Here is a 16,107-nt window from a genome sequence, read left to right on the forward strand (position 1 = left end):
TAGGGGAACTAAGATCCCACATGCCGCATGGCACAGACAAAAAAAAAAAAAAAAAAATCATACTCCAGCTGAAATGCAATGTGTCTCTTAACCTTCTTAATCCCAGCCTCTTTATCAAATGAGACTGAACTAAAAACAAAGTTCTTCCAACCTTGAAAAAATATTCTACTTTTAAAATTGAACAAAGAGAACCTACCTTTATAAATTTTTTTCTAAATTAATTGTTCTTGAAAGAAATGGTAGAAAAGCATTAAGCTTCAAACAATAACAAAGAAAAACAAGTTTGACATGGATTTGAGAACTCATTCTTCAAGGAGTTATGCCAATTATAACGTAACACCTTGTTTTCTTCAAATATGGGCAGCTGATTTTGTTATAGCATCTTCCCAGTAGGTTTCTAGCTCTGGAGATTAAATTATTACCACTGATTAACACTGAGTGTATACTATTGTGTTAGACTTACAGGTCTCTAGGTGCCTTGTTAATGTAAGAAATTCTTTACTATGACATACATGGCCCAATGGCATCAGGCCCACTCCTGCAGCCCTGTCTCCTATCACTCTTCTTCCATTGCTCATGCTACTCTAACTACACAGCCTTTTTCGCTATTTCTCAAATATGCCAAGCTTGTTCCCACCACAAGCATTTTGTATGGCTCCCTCCATTGTATCATTTAATTTCTCCTCAAATGTCACTTCCTTAAAGAGGTCTGACTCCTGGTTGCCCCACCTTAAAGAGCACCCCACCCCTCACACAGCTCATTCTCTTGTAAGCAGTCATCACTGCCTAAAGTCATTTATCTGTTGTTTATCATCTTCTTCTCTCACTAGTGAATAAACTCTGAAGGTCAGGTTTTTGTTTTTTCACAAAATTGACCAAATTGTTCACCTTCTGTTTCCCCAGTGCTGAGTACTGTTGAGTATTTGCTGAATGAATAAATAAAATGAATGAACAAGCATCTATGTTGCATATTAATTTACATTGATTTTCCAAATCCACATTAAACGATGTATTTCAGTTAAATCATGTAAATACTTGCTAGATTTAGCATTTTTGCCTTTTCCTCTAACTTTGGTCCTGGAGGTATGCAAATTAATATAAATCATCAAGCAACTTTATACATGTATAAATAGTTCTCTTTGTCTTACCTGTCATATTGCAAGTCCTCTGGTTACTTTCAAAATGATATTGTCGTCGTGCTTGGGCAATGTATTCTGCAGCCTCCCTTTCTTGTATTTCTCTGATTTTCTTCTGTCCATATTTCCCCAGGATATATATTCCTAAAATTATTTTTTAAAACAAGTTAGTATATCAATGCAGTTAATTAGAGTATTAAAAATTCTAAACAGTATTTTTAACCCACCTTATCCAAATATGAGGCTTATATTAGTGAAAAGCTAAAAATTACAACTTTTAAGAACCTAAATTAAAGAACTGTATAAGAATTGCAACCTGAAGAGAAGGAAAAGGAGACTGGCATTTTAAAAGCCAATGATAGATGGGTACATAAAGACTAGGTCTAAAGAAACAGAAAGGAATTAAATCTACAAAGTAAGGCAATGCCTTTAATAGTGAACTGGAGATATTCTAAATGTCCAGCAAAAGGGAACTGTTTAAATACATTATGGTCTAGCCATACAATGGACTCTTACGTAGCTATTAAAAGCTACATTGCTAAATAGTTAATGACTTAAGGAAACATCCATGTTATAGTGTTAGAGGATAAAATAAGATCCTAGAAGTTTTGCTTTTTAATGTAAATAAACATATATGACAACAGATGGATTTTAATTTCTTACATATATTAAACAATGATCATTGCTAAATAGTGGGATAGCAGGTGATTTTTTTCCTTCTTCTTGCTTCTCTATGGTTTACACATTTTCTTCAACCAAAATATAATACTTTTTAAAAATATAAGAAAAAATTTAAAAGGAAGAATAAAAGGAAGGTAGGTTGTCAAGCAGACATCTAAAACTAGAAACTTAAGTGAAAAAGGGAAGGTGAAAAGGGTACAAAAATTCCTAAATTATGACACTATGATATAAAAATATAGGTGGGGTCTTACAGCCTGTAATTTACTTTAACACATTTCAGTATAGACAGTATAATATAAAATGTGCACATTTTGGTCATACCTTATAGGCATTCAGTTGTCCTGACTGGGAATGTTAACACTCCAGCGTGGTTAGTTAGCATTTGATCAAAAGCCATAGTTCAAGGTTTAAGCATTTCAACTAACCTAGCAAAATGAATATCAGAAATGGCTTTTCACAGATTAAATGACTGGTGTTTAAGATACTGGGTTAGCTGAAACATTTTAGTAATATTCATTTGAACAAGAATATACGAGAAAGTCCTTAACCCTTAGGAATGGCTTAGTCTCGGATCCTCAGCTGCTAGTTCGAAGGATTCTTAGTCAAGAGGGTTAACCACATGGCCAGCAGAATCCTACATCTAGAATACTGTTGCATTTGCTTTGGGTAAATCGTTTATGCATGGTGCTGTTGTAGCACAAAGAAAGGACAATGGGATTTCAATGAGCTTATAGAACAAGTTATGATACTGTTTTATCTATCCTTGATAATAGATGTTTTAATGTGAGCCAGAATTTGTTTCATGATAACCTGGCAACAAGGCTGTAGGAGAATAACTAATCCTCACCTACCTCCAACTGTCTGTAGCCTCCAATATAACAAGAAAGAACATAAGAATTGTACATGACCGAAATAACTGGATTTGGTCTGTTTGTCACAGGTGGGAAGGAGGAAGCCCACTAAGAACTGCAAAGCAAACACGTATCCTGAATTATTTTCACTAGTGTAAGCAATACAGATGAACTGATAACATGTTATATGTCTTAAAAAGACATTGAAAGAGTATGTGCTACAAATAATTAGAAATAAAGTGTGACTGCTGTTAGGTCTAGATGCAAAAAATGTATTACAATCTCCTTAAAGAATAAATAAAAATTCATATAAATGTCTTCAGAGCTACCTTTCTTGTAATTCATCCTCAATAAACTGAAGACAGCGCCATAATACTAACAGAATGAAGCAACTGACTTACGTTTCACGAAGTAACCCTTTGACAGGCAACTCTTAGATAATAACTACTTCTCAATGAATTGCTTCTATTTTATTTGCACAACAGATGGCTAAAAGTTATGTGTAAAATGATTATTATTTCTCAAATAATAATAATAGCGTAAAATGAAATGCTGCAATGACACCCCTTGTATAGTTAAGAATTTTCTGGAATAATAGTAAATTTGATTGGTCTATGTGTTTTCCTGGGGAGAAGGTCCACTGCTTTCATTAGATTTTCAACAGTGTCTGACAAAAACACTTTAGGAACTACAGTTGACCTCTGAACGACTCCAGGGTTAGGGGTGCAGAACACTCCCTTCAGAAGTGGAAAATCTGCTTGTAACTTTACAGTGGGCTCAATTCATAGTTCTGTGCCCTTGGATTCAACCGAGGATCTGTTGTGCTGCAGTGTTTACTGAAAAAAGTCTGCATATAAGTGGCCTTGCACAGTCCAAATCTGAGTTGTTCAAAGGTCAAATGTATTGTGTAAGTGGCCCTGTGCAGTTCAAACCTGTTTTGTTCAAGGGTCAACTAACTGTACTGTGTTTAATTTGGTAAATGTAATATATTCTTACTAAAGCTAAAAGATAAATTATTATGGGTTGAAGTGTATCCTAGCCCAAATTAACATGTTGAAGCTCTAGTACTTCAGAAAGTGACATTATTTGGAGATAGGGTCTTTGCAGAGATAATCAAGTTAAAAGGCCCACTAAGGTGAGCCTAATCCAGTACGACTGGTGTTCTTATAAGAACGGGAAATTTGGACATAGACATGTGTACAGGAAAGATGATGTAAAGACACAGGGAGGAGAAAGTTATCTACAAGCCAAGGAGAAGGGCCTGGAACAGATCCTCTCTTAAAGCCCTGAGACGGAACAAATCCTGCCAACACATTGATCTTGGATTTCTGGCCTCCAAAATTGAGAGACAATACATTTCTGTTGCTTAAGCAACTCAGTTTGTGGTACTTCGTTATGGCAGCCCTAGCAAACTGATACAAGGCATTAGGCTAAAATCCCACAATCCATTATTTTCCTCGAGTTAGCACTGAAGTAAATTCCTATACAAGGACTAATTTACCCAGGCTCTCATTTGCAAAATTCATAAATTCTGATTTTGTCTGATTTGTTTCCCTACAGAAGTAAGAATGAAGGCAGAGAATTCATTACCTAAAATGTGGAGTTCAGGATACACCTGACTTGCTGCCTGAAGTTTGGCCCAGAAGAGAGTACATACTGATGGCTGTGGCACCAACTAGGCAGGTAACTTTAAGCAAGTCTTTCCTCTCTCTGGGTCTAAATTTCTTCATAAAATGAAAGGCTGGGATTATATGAGCTTTAAAGTTTCTTCTTTAGCTATGACTTTATTTATGAATAATGAAAACATTCACTAAATATCTCAAAGAATAAATGTAAAATGTTTTGACGTTTCCTTTCAGAACACTGCTGGTAAAGCAAAATATCTTCTAGCCTTCCCATATTACGAATTTGGTTTTCTAAAACCATCACTTAGTGCCTTAATGGATGAAAATCCTTCAGTATAACTATTTTACTAGGTTAATAACGTCAATAAGGGTTTGAAAATAATCTATTAACTTCACTCCCATACAAAAGACCACCAAACCCTTCTATTCTGATTCTATTTCAGAAATATTTTCTAAACTTTGCCACTTTAGTCCACTTCTCTACCACTGTCTTCATTCAGACCCAGATTATTAATGCTCTTGAACAGGTTTAACAGCTTCCTAACTCTCCTTTGTTTCTGGTCTCACACCTTTCCAATCCATCTTTTATATGCAAAGTGATTTTCTAAAACTTAAATCTGACTGTACTACTGCCATATTTAGAATTCTTCAACACCCTGCCATCATTTCTTAATGTACAGTCCCTGTTCCACTTACATCAGAATTACTGATGGGGTACTTGTTAAAAATGTAGCCTTGGGGCTCTCCTGGTGGCGCAGTGGTTGAGAGTCCACCTGCCGATGCAGGGGACGCGGGTTCGTGCCCCAGTCCGGGAAGATCCCACATGCCGCCGAGCGGCTGGGCCCGTGAGCCATGGCCGCTGAGCCTGCGCGTCCGGAGCCTGTGCTCCGCAACGGGAGAGGCCACAACAGTGAGAGGCCCGCGTACCGCAAAAAAAAAAAAAGTAGCCTTTAAGGAAGTTCCTTGAAAACATCCCCAAATGTTTTGTCTTATATGATGCTGTACCCCCAATATATAATATTGGTACACAATTGGAGCTCAATAAATATTTGTTGAATGAATTAAAGAATTAATGAACTGTACTCTGGACCTAAAGAATCAGAATCTCGGAGAAAGAATTCTATATTTTCATTAAGTCCCTTCAGTGATTTTTATCCATACTAAAGTCTGAGAAGCTCCAAATTCTGTAGAATGGCACAATAAGGAAGGCCCTTCACAATCTGCACTCTAGCTACTTCTCCAAATTTATCTTTTGCCACTCCCCATTTGTTCCTTGCACTTAGCCATAGTGAAATACACTTTGATTCACCAAAAACAAGGTCTCTGAATCTGCTGAGCAACCCCTTTACCTGTTGTGCCCCCTTCTACTTTGCTAGCTGTAACTCCAGCGGATTCTTTTTAAAATAAATAAATAAATAATTGATTAATTTTGGGCTGCGTTGGGTCTTCGCTGCTGCACACGGGCTTTCTCTAGTCGTGTCAAGTGGGGGCTACTCTTCATTGTGGTGCGTGGGCTTCTCATTGCGGTGGCTTCTCTTGTTGCGGAGCACGGGCTCTTAGGCACGCAGGCTTCAGTAGTTGTGGCTTGTGGGCTTAGTTGCTCCATGGCATGTGTTATCTTCCCAGACTACGGATCGAACCTGTGTCCCCTACATTGGCAGGCAGATTCTTAACCACTGCACCACCAGGGAAGTCCCTCCAGTGGATTCTTAAGGGAGGCTTGCTGAACACCTCCATTATTCTCTCTCTCTATGCTCCCACAGAACCCTGCTCTATTATGGTACTCTAATACTATCACTGTACTACTTTTGTTTATTTCCATTTCTGCTTTCTGGACTGCACTATGAGTTCCTCAAGGTCAAGAATTGTATCTTATTCCTGTGTATGACCAGAGCCCAATATAGAGAGAGTAGGCCCTCTAATTCAAATGTTTGTTGAATGAATGAAAAACCAAAGAGACCAAACATTAGTTTTTTCCCCACCACTGAATGGCCAAGATTCTTGAGCATGCAAGTTGATATCTTACCTAGTTTGCAAATCTGTCAAAATGTGCTACTTCTTCCATGAAGCGCTTTCCTAATTATTTCCAACTGCACAGGCTATCTGCCAGTTTGATATATACAGCATTTTTCAGGTCTTATTGTTTTGTATTTTAATTATTTGTATGCTTCTTGCTGTGGTTTGAATGTTTGTGTCTCCCCTAAATTCATATGTTGAAATTCTAATGCCCTATGTGATGGTATTAGGAGGTGGGAGTCTTTGGGAGGCACTTAGGGCATGACGGTGGGGCTCTCAAGAATGAGATTAGTGGGTTTTTTCTTTTTGCGGTACGCGGGCCTCTCACTGTTGTGGCCTCTCCCGCTGCGGAGCAGAGGCTCCGGACGCGCAGGCTCAGCGGCCATGGCTCACGGGCCCAGCCGCTCTGCGGCATGTGGGATCCTCCCGGACCGGGGCACGAACCCGTGTCCCCTGCATCGGCAGGCGGACTCTCAACCACTGCGCCACCAGGGAAGCCCGAGATTAGTGTTCTTATCAAAGGGCCTTCACAGAGATCCCTAGCCCCTTCTGCCATGTGAGACTACAAGAAGTCTGCAACCCCGAAGCGGACCTTCACCTAACCATGCTTGTACCCTGACCTTAGACTTCCAGACTCCAGAACTGGGAGAAATAAATTTCTGTTGTTTATAAGCCACCCAGTCTGTGGTATTTGTTATAGCAGCCTGAACAAACTAAGTCATTTGTTTTCATTCCTTTTAGACCATAAAGTCCATGAAGACAAGAGTGGTGTACTGTGGAAAGAGAATGTGCTTCGGGATCTAACACACCTGGGTTTGAGTTCTAGCTTCCCTGTTCCTAACTCTGGGAACCTCAACAAGTTTTTAAATTCTTAGCACTCTGGTTCCCACATTTTTGAATGGGGATAACAATAACTATCCTGTCATCATCCCCACTGAATAGAAGAGCTTAATACAGGGCCCATTGGGCACCCACAAAATGGTAGCTATTACTATTAAAAATCTCTGTAAATCTTGTATTTCCAATAATATTACCTTCAACACTACAGGCACTGGATAAATATTTCTTAAAATTGATTAACTGATATGTACCATGTTATAGGACCTTTCCCTTGAAGCAGAAAGACTATGAGGCTCAAACAAATGCCAATCATGGTCATCTACTCTTTTTTCTTTTTCGACTGACATCCATTCTTGTTATAAAACACTAGGATTATTTTCTTTTTCTGTTCCTCTGAACCTCTTCCCCCCTTTCTCATTCCTCTTAATCTCTAACTATAAAGCTCTCAATAGATTTTTGAAAAAAATCTATAACTATCTTTCTTTTTTGAATTTTTGAATTTTATTTATTTTTTTATACAGCAGGTTCTTATTAGTTATCCATTTTATACATATTAGTGTATATATGTCAATCCCAATCTCCCAATTCATCACACCTATAACTGTCTCTTAAGTGTACTCTTTTGCTTCCCCTATGATTATATCTAATCTACCATTAGGTTGTTCCATAAATCTGACGGGGTATGCTATTTTTTCTGAGATAGCTAAAGAGATACTATTTTCTTTCCTTCAGTAGAGGCAAAAATATTTTATTTATACTTCTTCCATCACACATAAATCATTAGTTTCTACAAATAAAGTGGACTCAGTAGTCTTTGTGTAATTTAGATATACATTAGATATCAGTGCATGAAGATATTAGAAAATATATTTTATCTATAAAGAATTTTTCAAAGAATGCCATTAAAATTTACATATAATCGAGGGTTTCCCTGGTGGCGCAGTGGTTGAGAGTCCGAGATCCCACATGACGTGGAGCGGCTGGGCCCGTGAGCCATGGCCGCTGAGCCGGCGTGTCCGGAGCCTGTGCTCCGCAACGGGAGAGGTCACAACAGTGAGAAGGCCGCGTACGGCAAAAAAAAAAAAATTTACATATAATCATTATTGATCTGTGGTAGACCTCAGAGAGGAGAAAAACATTCTCCTTGCCTCATTAACAAGAAGCCTGTTTCAAATTTTCAAGAATCAACAGAGCTGAATTATTGATGCTAAGAGTATTGCTAATTTCAAATTGTTTTGGGGCAATAGAATATAATCAATAGTAAGAGAAAAACAACCAAATTCTTTGGGAAACTTCTCTTGTTTTTAACTATTTCTGTAACCAAAGCATGTAGTCAGTGATAATACTTCTCCAAAAACTCAAATGCTAAAAATTTCCTCTTAACAGTCCTACATTTCCTTCTCCTGTATCACACAAGACCTTTTATTCTCTCCTTTAGACCCCTGCATGATTGTCTTATGAGGAAAAAGGCTCTCAAGATTGCTGTCTAATCTGTTTCTAAATCTCCTCTCAGCCTGTGCAACTCAGTTATGTGAGCTAGGTGGGAATTCATCCCAATCTTGAAGATCCTGAGAAGATTGCACAACTTCCCGAAAGCACTTTCTTATTGCATAATTTACTACATAGTTTGTATTCTAAAACAGCTGAAACAGAGCTAAAATATTGATTTGTGTTTCTTTGTCTAGCATATACCTTCCAGTCCTTCAGTACAATTGTGCTGTTTTCAAAAATTCAATTTAACTTTAAACAAGAACTCGAAGTGCAGGCTTTAGTTAACTTCCCTCGAGTATTATGAAACTTCTGCGAACGGTGAATGCCAAAGTACTGGAAGTACCAAACAGAAACGAAGAACCTCACAGTAAAACAATAGAAGAGAAGTAAAAAAATATGTAAGAGAACGGTGCCTTGAAACAGAAAAAAAAAAAAAATGTGGTGGGTTCTCCCAAGGTGGGTGAGTAAAAGGCGAGAAACAGAGTAAGCGGCAGTATCAGGGCAAAGGGCACAAATTTCACAACTGCAGAGATGTAAAGAACCCTGGAGGTTTGTCACCCGGTTCCCCGTCCCATGGTTGAACGAATCCTGGGCCATCACCTCTATTTTAGAAGGCAGACATCTCTCTCCCACCCCCTCCTCCCTATGCCCCTTTCCAAGAACGCTGTCACCCACCTCCGAGGACCGTACCCAGGAAGATGCATTTCTTTTTGTGACGTTTCAGAAAATTCCACGTAGATCTCAGCATCTTCAGGCCCTGGGGGTGCGGGCTGCCTAAAGGGAAGGAGGAATGGTTCACCAGGAAAACGTTTCTTCGTCGCCTGGCACGGACTACCCGGCTGGACCGCCGTCGTCCCACTCGTTGCTCTCCAAAAACCACGAACGCGACTTTCCGCAGAGACTGTCACCGGAGCGGGAAGGGGGCGGAGACTGTAGCTGAGCAGCTGCGGTTTCTGTTGCTGCCGGCGCGCCGCCGCCGCCGCCGCTCACTAGCCTGAGGCGCCGTGGTCCGTCTAGAATTCGCTCCCGAGTGCCTCACAGTTCGATTCCCCCGGAAACGACAGCCCGCCCCCACCGCGTTCCGTTGCCAGCGCTCCTCCGCCGCCGCGGCCTCCGGCACTGAGCGAGGCTGCCCCGGTGCAGTATGGAGGCGAAGGTAGGGTCCACGCAGATTACGGGCGGCGCGTGCTCTGTGTTGGCGGAGGAGACCGAAAAGTGGATGGAACAGGCGATGCAAATGGTGAGGGGGCGGGACGTGGATGTATAGGGTGGGAATTTTCTCTGGCTTATCCTGACCGAAGCGTTCGAGTAAACGTCCCCGGGGGTGCTTTCTGGTCTCAGTAATCTCGATGGCGCTCGCATTCTCTGGGTAAACAGCTGGCTTTACTGTCCTGAAATGTTCTTTAGCCCATTCTCACAGTGGTTCTGAGGAAAGGAAGAGACGAAATACAGAAATTATTTCTTTTTCACTTGTTTGAAGTATGCGCCAAACATCCCTATTCGGGGGCTGCTGACACGGGCGTGCTGCGTCCCCTTGTTTCCTGTGCACATTCGCAAATCCTCGAAGTCACATTATTTTGTATTTAGGACCTCTTGACTCTATCTAGTAGAAGGAAGGAAGCTGAGGATGTTTCCGGTAGAGAACAGGATAAAAACAAGTACCTGAACAGCCAGATTCTCATTCATCTATCCATCCATCCATCCATCCATCCTTTCACTTCCCTCACTCCTTTCAAGACTCCTGATTAAGGAGGGCTCTAATAAGATTTGTGTATAATCCAAGCTTTACCCATACTTACGTGTCCCATCGAACTCTTTAATAGGGATAAAAGTCTATTTGGCATATATGTATATATATATAAATCATGCACACACACATATATGCATATGTTCATTTAAACTTGTTCCTCATACTCTTTTGAAAGTCACTCACAGTAACAAAAAAAATCTATTTTGTATTACATTCCAGTAAACACACACAGATAAAATTGAAACAAAAGTTTTACAGAACAGTCCTTAATCTTCCTATGTACAGTTTTTCTGGTATTTCTCTTTCATTGCATTTTGGAAAAAAAAATGCTGGTCATCACCCCTGATTTGATTTCATGACCCACTCTTTAAGCCCACTTCAAAATTTATTTCCCCCATTAAACTTACAGGATGCATAACTTTCTGTCTGATACTTTAATGTTCACATGTACCTTTAAATAATTAATTTGTTATTTGTAATATGGAGTTGTCTGTCCTGAACTCCTTTTATGTTACTAAATTCTCCAAGCTGGAGACAAGGAGTTTTCATGTGATATCAAAAATCTCACTCTCCTTACCCCAAATCATTTCAATAATATCATATGCCTGGCGGTGCCTTTTTTTTTTTTCTGGCCGCGCTGCGTGGCGTGTGGGATCTTAGTTCCCCCACCAGCGATCAAACCCGTGCCCACTGCAGTGGGAGCGCAGAGTCTTAAGCACTGGATGGCCAGGGAAGTCCCTGGGCAGCATCTTTATAAGTAGTGAGGATGATAATAAATGCACATGAAGGCTAAAATATCTCAGATTAAGCTGCATTTATATCTTTCTATGGGCGAGAGACCTGGAGGCCAGGGAATGCTGGAATACTGGGAATTCGTGGTCTCTTCCATTTATTTTCATTTGCGTCAGGAACTCTCCTCAGAGTATTTATGTGGAGCTTGTGTAGATGAAATTTTGAGAGTTGCTGTCATAGAGGACTCAATAGTGGTTCCATAAACAGCTAAGTTTAATCAGTCATTGAGCTTTTCCACTTTGTGTATCAGAAATGTGTTTTCTTTCTGTCCTTTCATATCTTTGTACTATTCTCTAGTCTTCCGGACTAAACATTTGAGTCTTTTTACTACCTTTTGGTATGACCTTGGGCAAGTCACTTTATCCCCCTAGGGTATTGCTTCCTACTCTATAAAATGGGGTGGTTGAACTCCAAGTAATTTCTAAGCCCTCTCTGGCCTTGACATTTTTGTCTTTTAATTAGATTATAAACACCTAGGGGTGTGATTACCTAGTTTATCGACACAGGGTCAAGGAAGTCCTTAGTTTGCACTTATTTTTTTGGTTTTGGCCAATAGTATATGTTTCTTCCAGGACTTAAAAAAGGGAAAAAAGGGCTTGTCATAAACCTTGGGCTTTGTCCAACCATTCCCTCCCCACTAAAGAAACTTCAAATCTTAAACTAATTCAAAGAATTGTTGAAGTAATTGAAGGTGTATTATGTACTTCTGAGAAGAATTTATGATTAGGCCAGAAGCACAGCTAGTACCAAATCTGGAGGCAGCAAGTTAATCTCTGATTAATGTGTTCTGAGGAACTTGAAAGTGAAATGTCCAGTATACAAGTAATAGGGAGGATACTAGCATCCCCACAGCACTTGTACAGAGTACACATATTTATATGACCAGTTCAAGTAATTAGAATGTTTGTCTCTGATGTTAGCATTTGTTGGGCAAAGGCCTGGAGGAATTGGAATGGAGATGGATGCTTTAAAGTATATGACCAAAGGCAGAAAACATAAAAGGAAAATGAATAGGTTTTAGTTATATAAGTATTGAAATCTTCTCTATATTAAAAAGATAAGATACAAAGTAACAAAGCAAATGACAAAGAGGGAAAATATTTGCAATGTAAATAAAAGGACAGGTTTGATAACCTTAATATATAAAGAACTTTTACAAACTAATGAGAAAAGATGTACACCTTAATTTTGAAAAAGTCGAAGGATATGAACATGCTATTCTAAAAGAAATACAAATAACTAGCGAGTGAACAAGTGTGCGATTTCACTAGTAATAAATTAAATTCAAGTTAAAAAGAGTTACAATTTTTCACCTGTTAAATAGGCAAAGGTGAAAAAATTATAATGCTTGCTGTTGGTAAGGGTGTGTGTGTGAGGAGCTGGCTAGTTGGTTGCTGAAATTGGGGCATCCTTTCTAGAGGGCAACTTTGCTATGTATATATAAAAAAGCCTTAAAACTAGTTTATCCTTTGATCCAGTAATGCCTTTATGGTATTTTTTTCCCAAATGAAAATATTTTAATGTTTTCTTTTTCTGATTATATAAATAATTCATAGTCATAAGAAATTCAAACTATAAAAAGATTTAACAAATTAAGTAATAATTACCTAAAAATCCTACCATCAGAGATAATGTTATAAAAATTTTAGGGGCATCCTTCCATTGTATCTCTGTCCATGTGTAAACAGACATATATACTTTTTTCTTATATTAAATATCTGTGCTAGGTTTTTTCAAATTTATTTTTTGACATATATATGTTTAAATAAATGAAATTACGTATTTTCTTTATGATTGTGAATATCTTTTTCTAGACGTAAATATTTCTTATTTTGGTTTGTTTTCCTCACCCCCATTCCATAATACTTTTATTGCTATGGAATAGATTACCAAAAGTGGGACAAAGGATGTATGTATTTTAAAACCATCTAGACATTTTAAGATTGCCTTCTAGAATTATGCTGCCCAATGTAGTAGCCACTAGCACGTGTGGCTATTTAAGTTTAAATTGATTAAGATGAAATAAAATTAGATATTCAGTTCCTCAGTCACATTAGCTGCATTTCAAGTACTCAGTAGCAACACATGGCCAGTGGCTACCATATTGGACAGTGCAGATCAAGGGATATTTCCATTACTACAGAAAGTTCTGTTGGATAGCACTGGTCTGAAATGGTCATAATTCCATCCCCAGTGTATGAGAATGTTCTGTCCTACCCCTGTTCCCACTAGCCCTGAAATGATCACTCTTTAATATTTGGCAATGTTATAGGTGAGAAGTATTATAATATCTGTGTTACTTTTTTTTGTTGTTCTTTGATAAATTTATCAAACTTTAAATAAAGTTCTCTACACTTTATTATTGTTTGTAAAATCACTATTTTTCATGACAGTTTTCTTTTGGAGAGCTAAGTGTATAATAAAGGTTATTGTTTTAATCATCAGAGAATATAATTCTAAGGGTGTAGGCTTAGAATCAAATAAAAGAATAACAGTGTTGCACTTTTACATTCCAGACACAGTGCCATGGATAGTGTTTCATGTAGGCCATAGTGTATAAGCCCCATAGTAGCCCTACCCTATCAGGTGTGTATTATTACTGGCCTCATCTTCAGAGGGGGACACTGAGGTTTAGAGTGAAGTAAACTTCCCAAAGTTAGGGAGCTGGTAAGGAGAGAGCTGTGACTTGAGCCCAGCCACCTGTCTTCACCCCGCCCTGCCTGTACTGTGCTGTGTTCGGTCACTCACTGCTCTCCAGTGCGCCCTACTGGACCTCTCTGCCTGTTCACTTTCATCCCACTGACTACAGTGTATTGAGCATCCTCATTAGACACTCGGATTGTTTTTTCTCTGTGAATTGCCTAGGCATATCCTCTTTTGCCCAATTTTATTATTAGTTTTATTTAAATAAATCACATTGTAGGAACCCTTTGTATTTTATAGCTATTTCTAGGAATAATTCATAAGGAAGTGATGGAGATATAAAGTTCTTCACTTGTTTATAATAGTGAGGGATTTGAAAAATAGCCCCATGTTCTAGTTAAACAATAGGGGACCAGTTAAATGAATCATAAATATTCATGTAAAGGAGCATCATCTAAGTTTAAAAAAATCATGTGCTGAAAAAATATTACTCAACATGGGGAAATGTTTGTAATATATTTCTAAATGACAAAGGCAGACTGTTGAACTGTTTATATAGTATAAATCTATTTGACTGTTTAGAAAACTACGAACATGTATATGCAGGCATAGAAAAAAACCTGAACACTTTCTGTCACAGAATAATAACAGAGACCATATTTTGGAGTGTTGGGATTGAGTGGTTTTTATTTTTTGATGTGTGGATTTTTTTACCCCCAGGTTTTTTGCCTTGAACATACTTACTTCATAGTTAGGAAAAAAGAAAGCGTGAGTGAGTGTGTGTGTGTATGTGTGTGTGAGTGTGTGTGTGTGTGTGTATTATCAGAGGGTCAGAGATAGAGGGAGGAAAGTTGCAAGTTTTCTAGAATAAATCAATTGCATATTACTGTTCTTGCATTTTCTGGGCGCCTAGTATTACTATAATATTGTGCTAGGTCTGAGGAAAATTCAAAAAGAAAACAAGCACAGACACATGCGTTGTAACAAATGTGGTGTGATTTAGTGTTTCCTGTGTGTTAGGCCTTGTGATGCGTGCTAGGCCTGCAAAGGTGAGCAAAACAGGTTTGCTAGTGTTTGGATCTAGTGCTTGCCTCCCAGGAGCATACTGTTTAATTGATGAAATTAAGCCACGCACAAATGAAAAAGTTAATGGTAACAAGTTCAGGGTCCCAAATAAGAGACAGATATAAAGTACTATCAGATAATAGGCGACAAAGTCCTGAGCAAGTCAGTTGAATTAAATTATAGGATGCTTTCTTAACTTTAAAAAGGGAAAGTGGGATGTAGGTGGGTGGAAAAGGAGAGAAAGGTTGATCAAGCAGAGGAACCGTCAAGTCCAAAGAAATGGAGGACTTGGTCTTAGGTTAGGAGGTGATCCAGCTGTTTGTTCAGAATAGGGCTTCCTAACAGGAGCCCAGGTTTTAGGGGGATCTATAAACCCTGACGCTATGTATAAAAGTGTCATGTGCATGTGCCTTTTTCACGTTTGAGAGTCCATAACGTTCATCAGATTCTCAGAGGGGCTCTGGAAAGTTTAAGAACCAAGGACCTAGAAGGATAATGAAACGTTAGGCTGGCTTATTTGGCTGGTGGGAAGCGTGGGTGGTAGTTGGGAGGCTCTCGGTGCCAGGTTGAGGAATTTAATGTTGTAGAGGGAAAAGAGAGCTTCCGAGAGTCATTAGCAGTAACAGCTGTAGCGTAGTTTGACCTTTTGAACGTTATTATTTTCTACCTAAGAGTTGTTCTGGCTAAATTGTCTTTTCCCCTGATTTTTTTTTTCTTTTGTAGGAGATATACCTGGGGACTCACCAAGAGTCTGTGCACACTGCAGTCTGTCCCCATCTCTCCTCCTTTTACTACTGCCTCACTAGAGAGTAGTTTATGGGAGCGATGGCTTTAGAGAAACTCCAAAATCTCTTCCATCCTAGAGCTGTCATTGTCTGTAACCTGCGGGCTCTGACTAGAGTGAAGGAAATGACATTTAAAGAGCAATAGAAATGACATTAAAGACATCTGGAGTAGAGACCAGTAATTGGGCCAGGAAGAAGAGAGATTTCATTCTTCAGTTTTGAAAGATGATAACTTATTAATTTATGAAAGACCAAGTTGCCATTTTAAATAGTAACTGAGCCTTGGCTCCTGTCAAAAAAGATGAGAGAGTTAAAAACCTACCTGCACACACTTCAGACCCACCTTGCCTGAGTTCTTGTGCATTCATAAAGAAGTGATCAGACTTGACAGAAGAGTTGGTGGGAGTATTGGAAAGTACGAGATGGGATGAG

General features: G+C 38.9%; 3 protein-coding genes across 11 annotated transcripts in view; 2 read left to right on the forward strand and 1 right to left on the reverse strand.

Moving 5' to 3' along the window:
- The window catches only part of FUCA2 (alpha-L-fucosidase 2), a 57,526-nt gene extending 53,175 nt beyond the window's left edge, over positions 1-4,351 (forward strand). The window contains exon 9 of one of the 2 annotated variants that reach the window (XM_060168074.1): positions 4,229-4,351. Coding sequence is in view for 1 of the 2 variants with exons in the window: in XM_060168078.1 (XP_060024061.1) it covers positions 4,229-4,230 (2 nt within the window). In the remaining variant the exon portion in view is untranslated. The remainder of the gene's footprint in view (positions 1-4,228) is intronic. The other variant, XM_060168078.1, reaches the window with a different exon arrangement.
- PEX3 (peroxisomal biogenesis factor 3) overlaps positions 1-9,640 on the reverse strand; it is a 36,994-nt gene extending 27,354 nt beyond the window's left edge. Inside the window, exons 1-2 of one of the 2 annotated variants that reach the window (XM_060168082.1) lie at positions 9,331-9,640; positions 1,149-1,280 (exon numbers count right to left, since the gene is read on the reverse strand). In XM_060168082.1, coding sequence (XP_060024065.1) covers positions 1,149-1,280; positions 9,331-9,388 — 190 coding nt within the window. In that variant the 5' untranslated portion in view covers positions 9,389-9,640. Of the gene's footprint in view, positions 1-1,148; positions 1,281-9,315 lie in introns of both variants that reach the window. The other variant, XM_060168081.1, reaches the window with a different exon arrangement.
- A 21-nt stretch (positions 9,641-9,661) lies between these two features.
- The window catches only part of ADAT2 (adenosine deaminase tRNA specific 2), a 145,360-nt gene continuing 138,914 nt past the window's right edge, over positions 9,662-16,107 (forward strand). For 6 of the 7 annotated variants that reach the window (XR_009543865.1, XR_009543866.1, XR_009543867.1 and 3 more), the window contains exon 1: positions 9,747-9,880. Coding sequence is in view for 1 of the 7 variants with exons in the window: in XM_060168085.1 (XP_060024068.1) it covers positions 9,785-9,880 (96 nt within the window). In the remaining 6 variants the exon portion in view is untranslated. Of the gene's footprint in view, positions 9,881-16,107 lie in introns of all 7 variants that reach the window. The other variant, XR_009543864.1, reaches the window with a different exon arrangement.

Source organism: Lagenorhynchus albirostris, chromosome 12 (genome assembly GCF_949774975.1).
Source record: "Lagenorhynchus albirostris chromosome 12, mLagAlb1.1, whole genome shotgun sequence".
NCBI classification, from domain to species: domain Eukaryota; kingdom Metazoa; phylum Chordata; class Mammalia; order Artiodactyla; family Delphinidae; genus Lagenorhynchus; species Lagenorhynchus albirostris.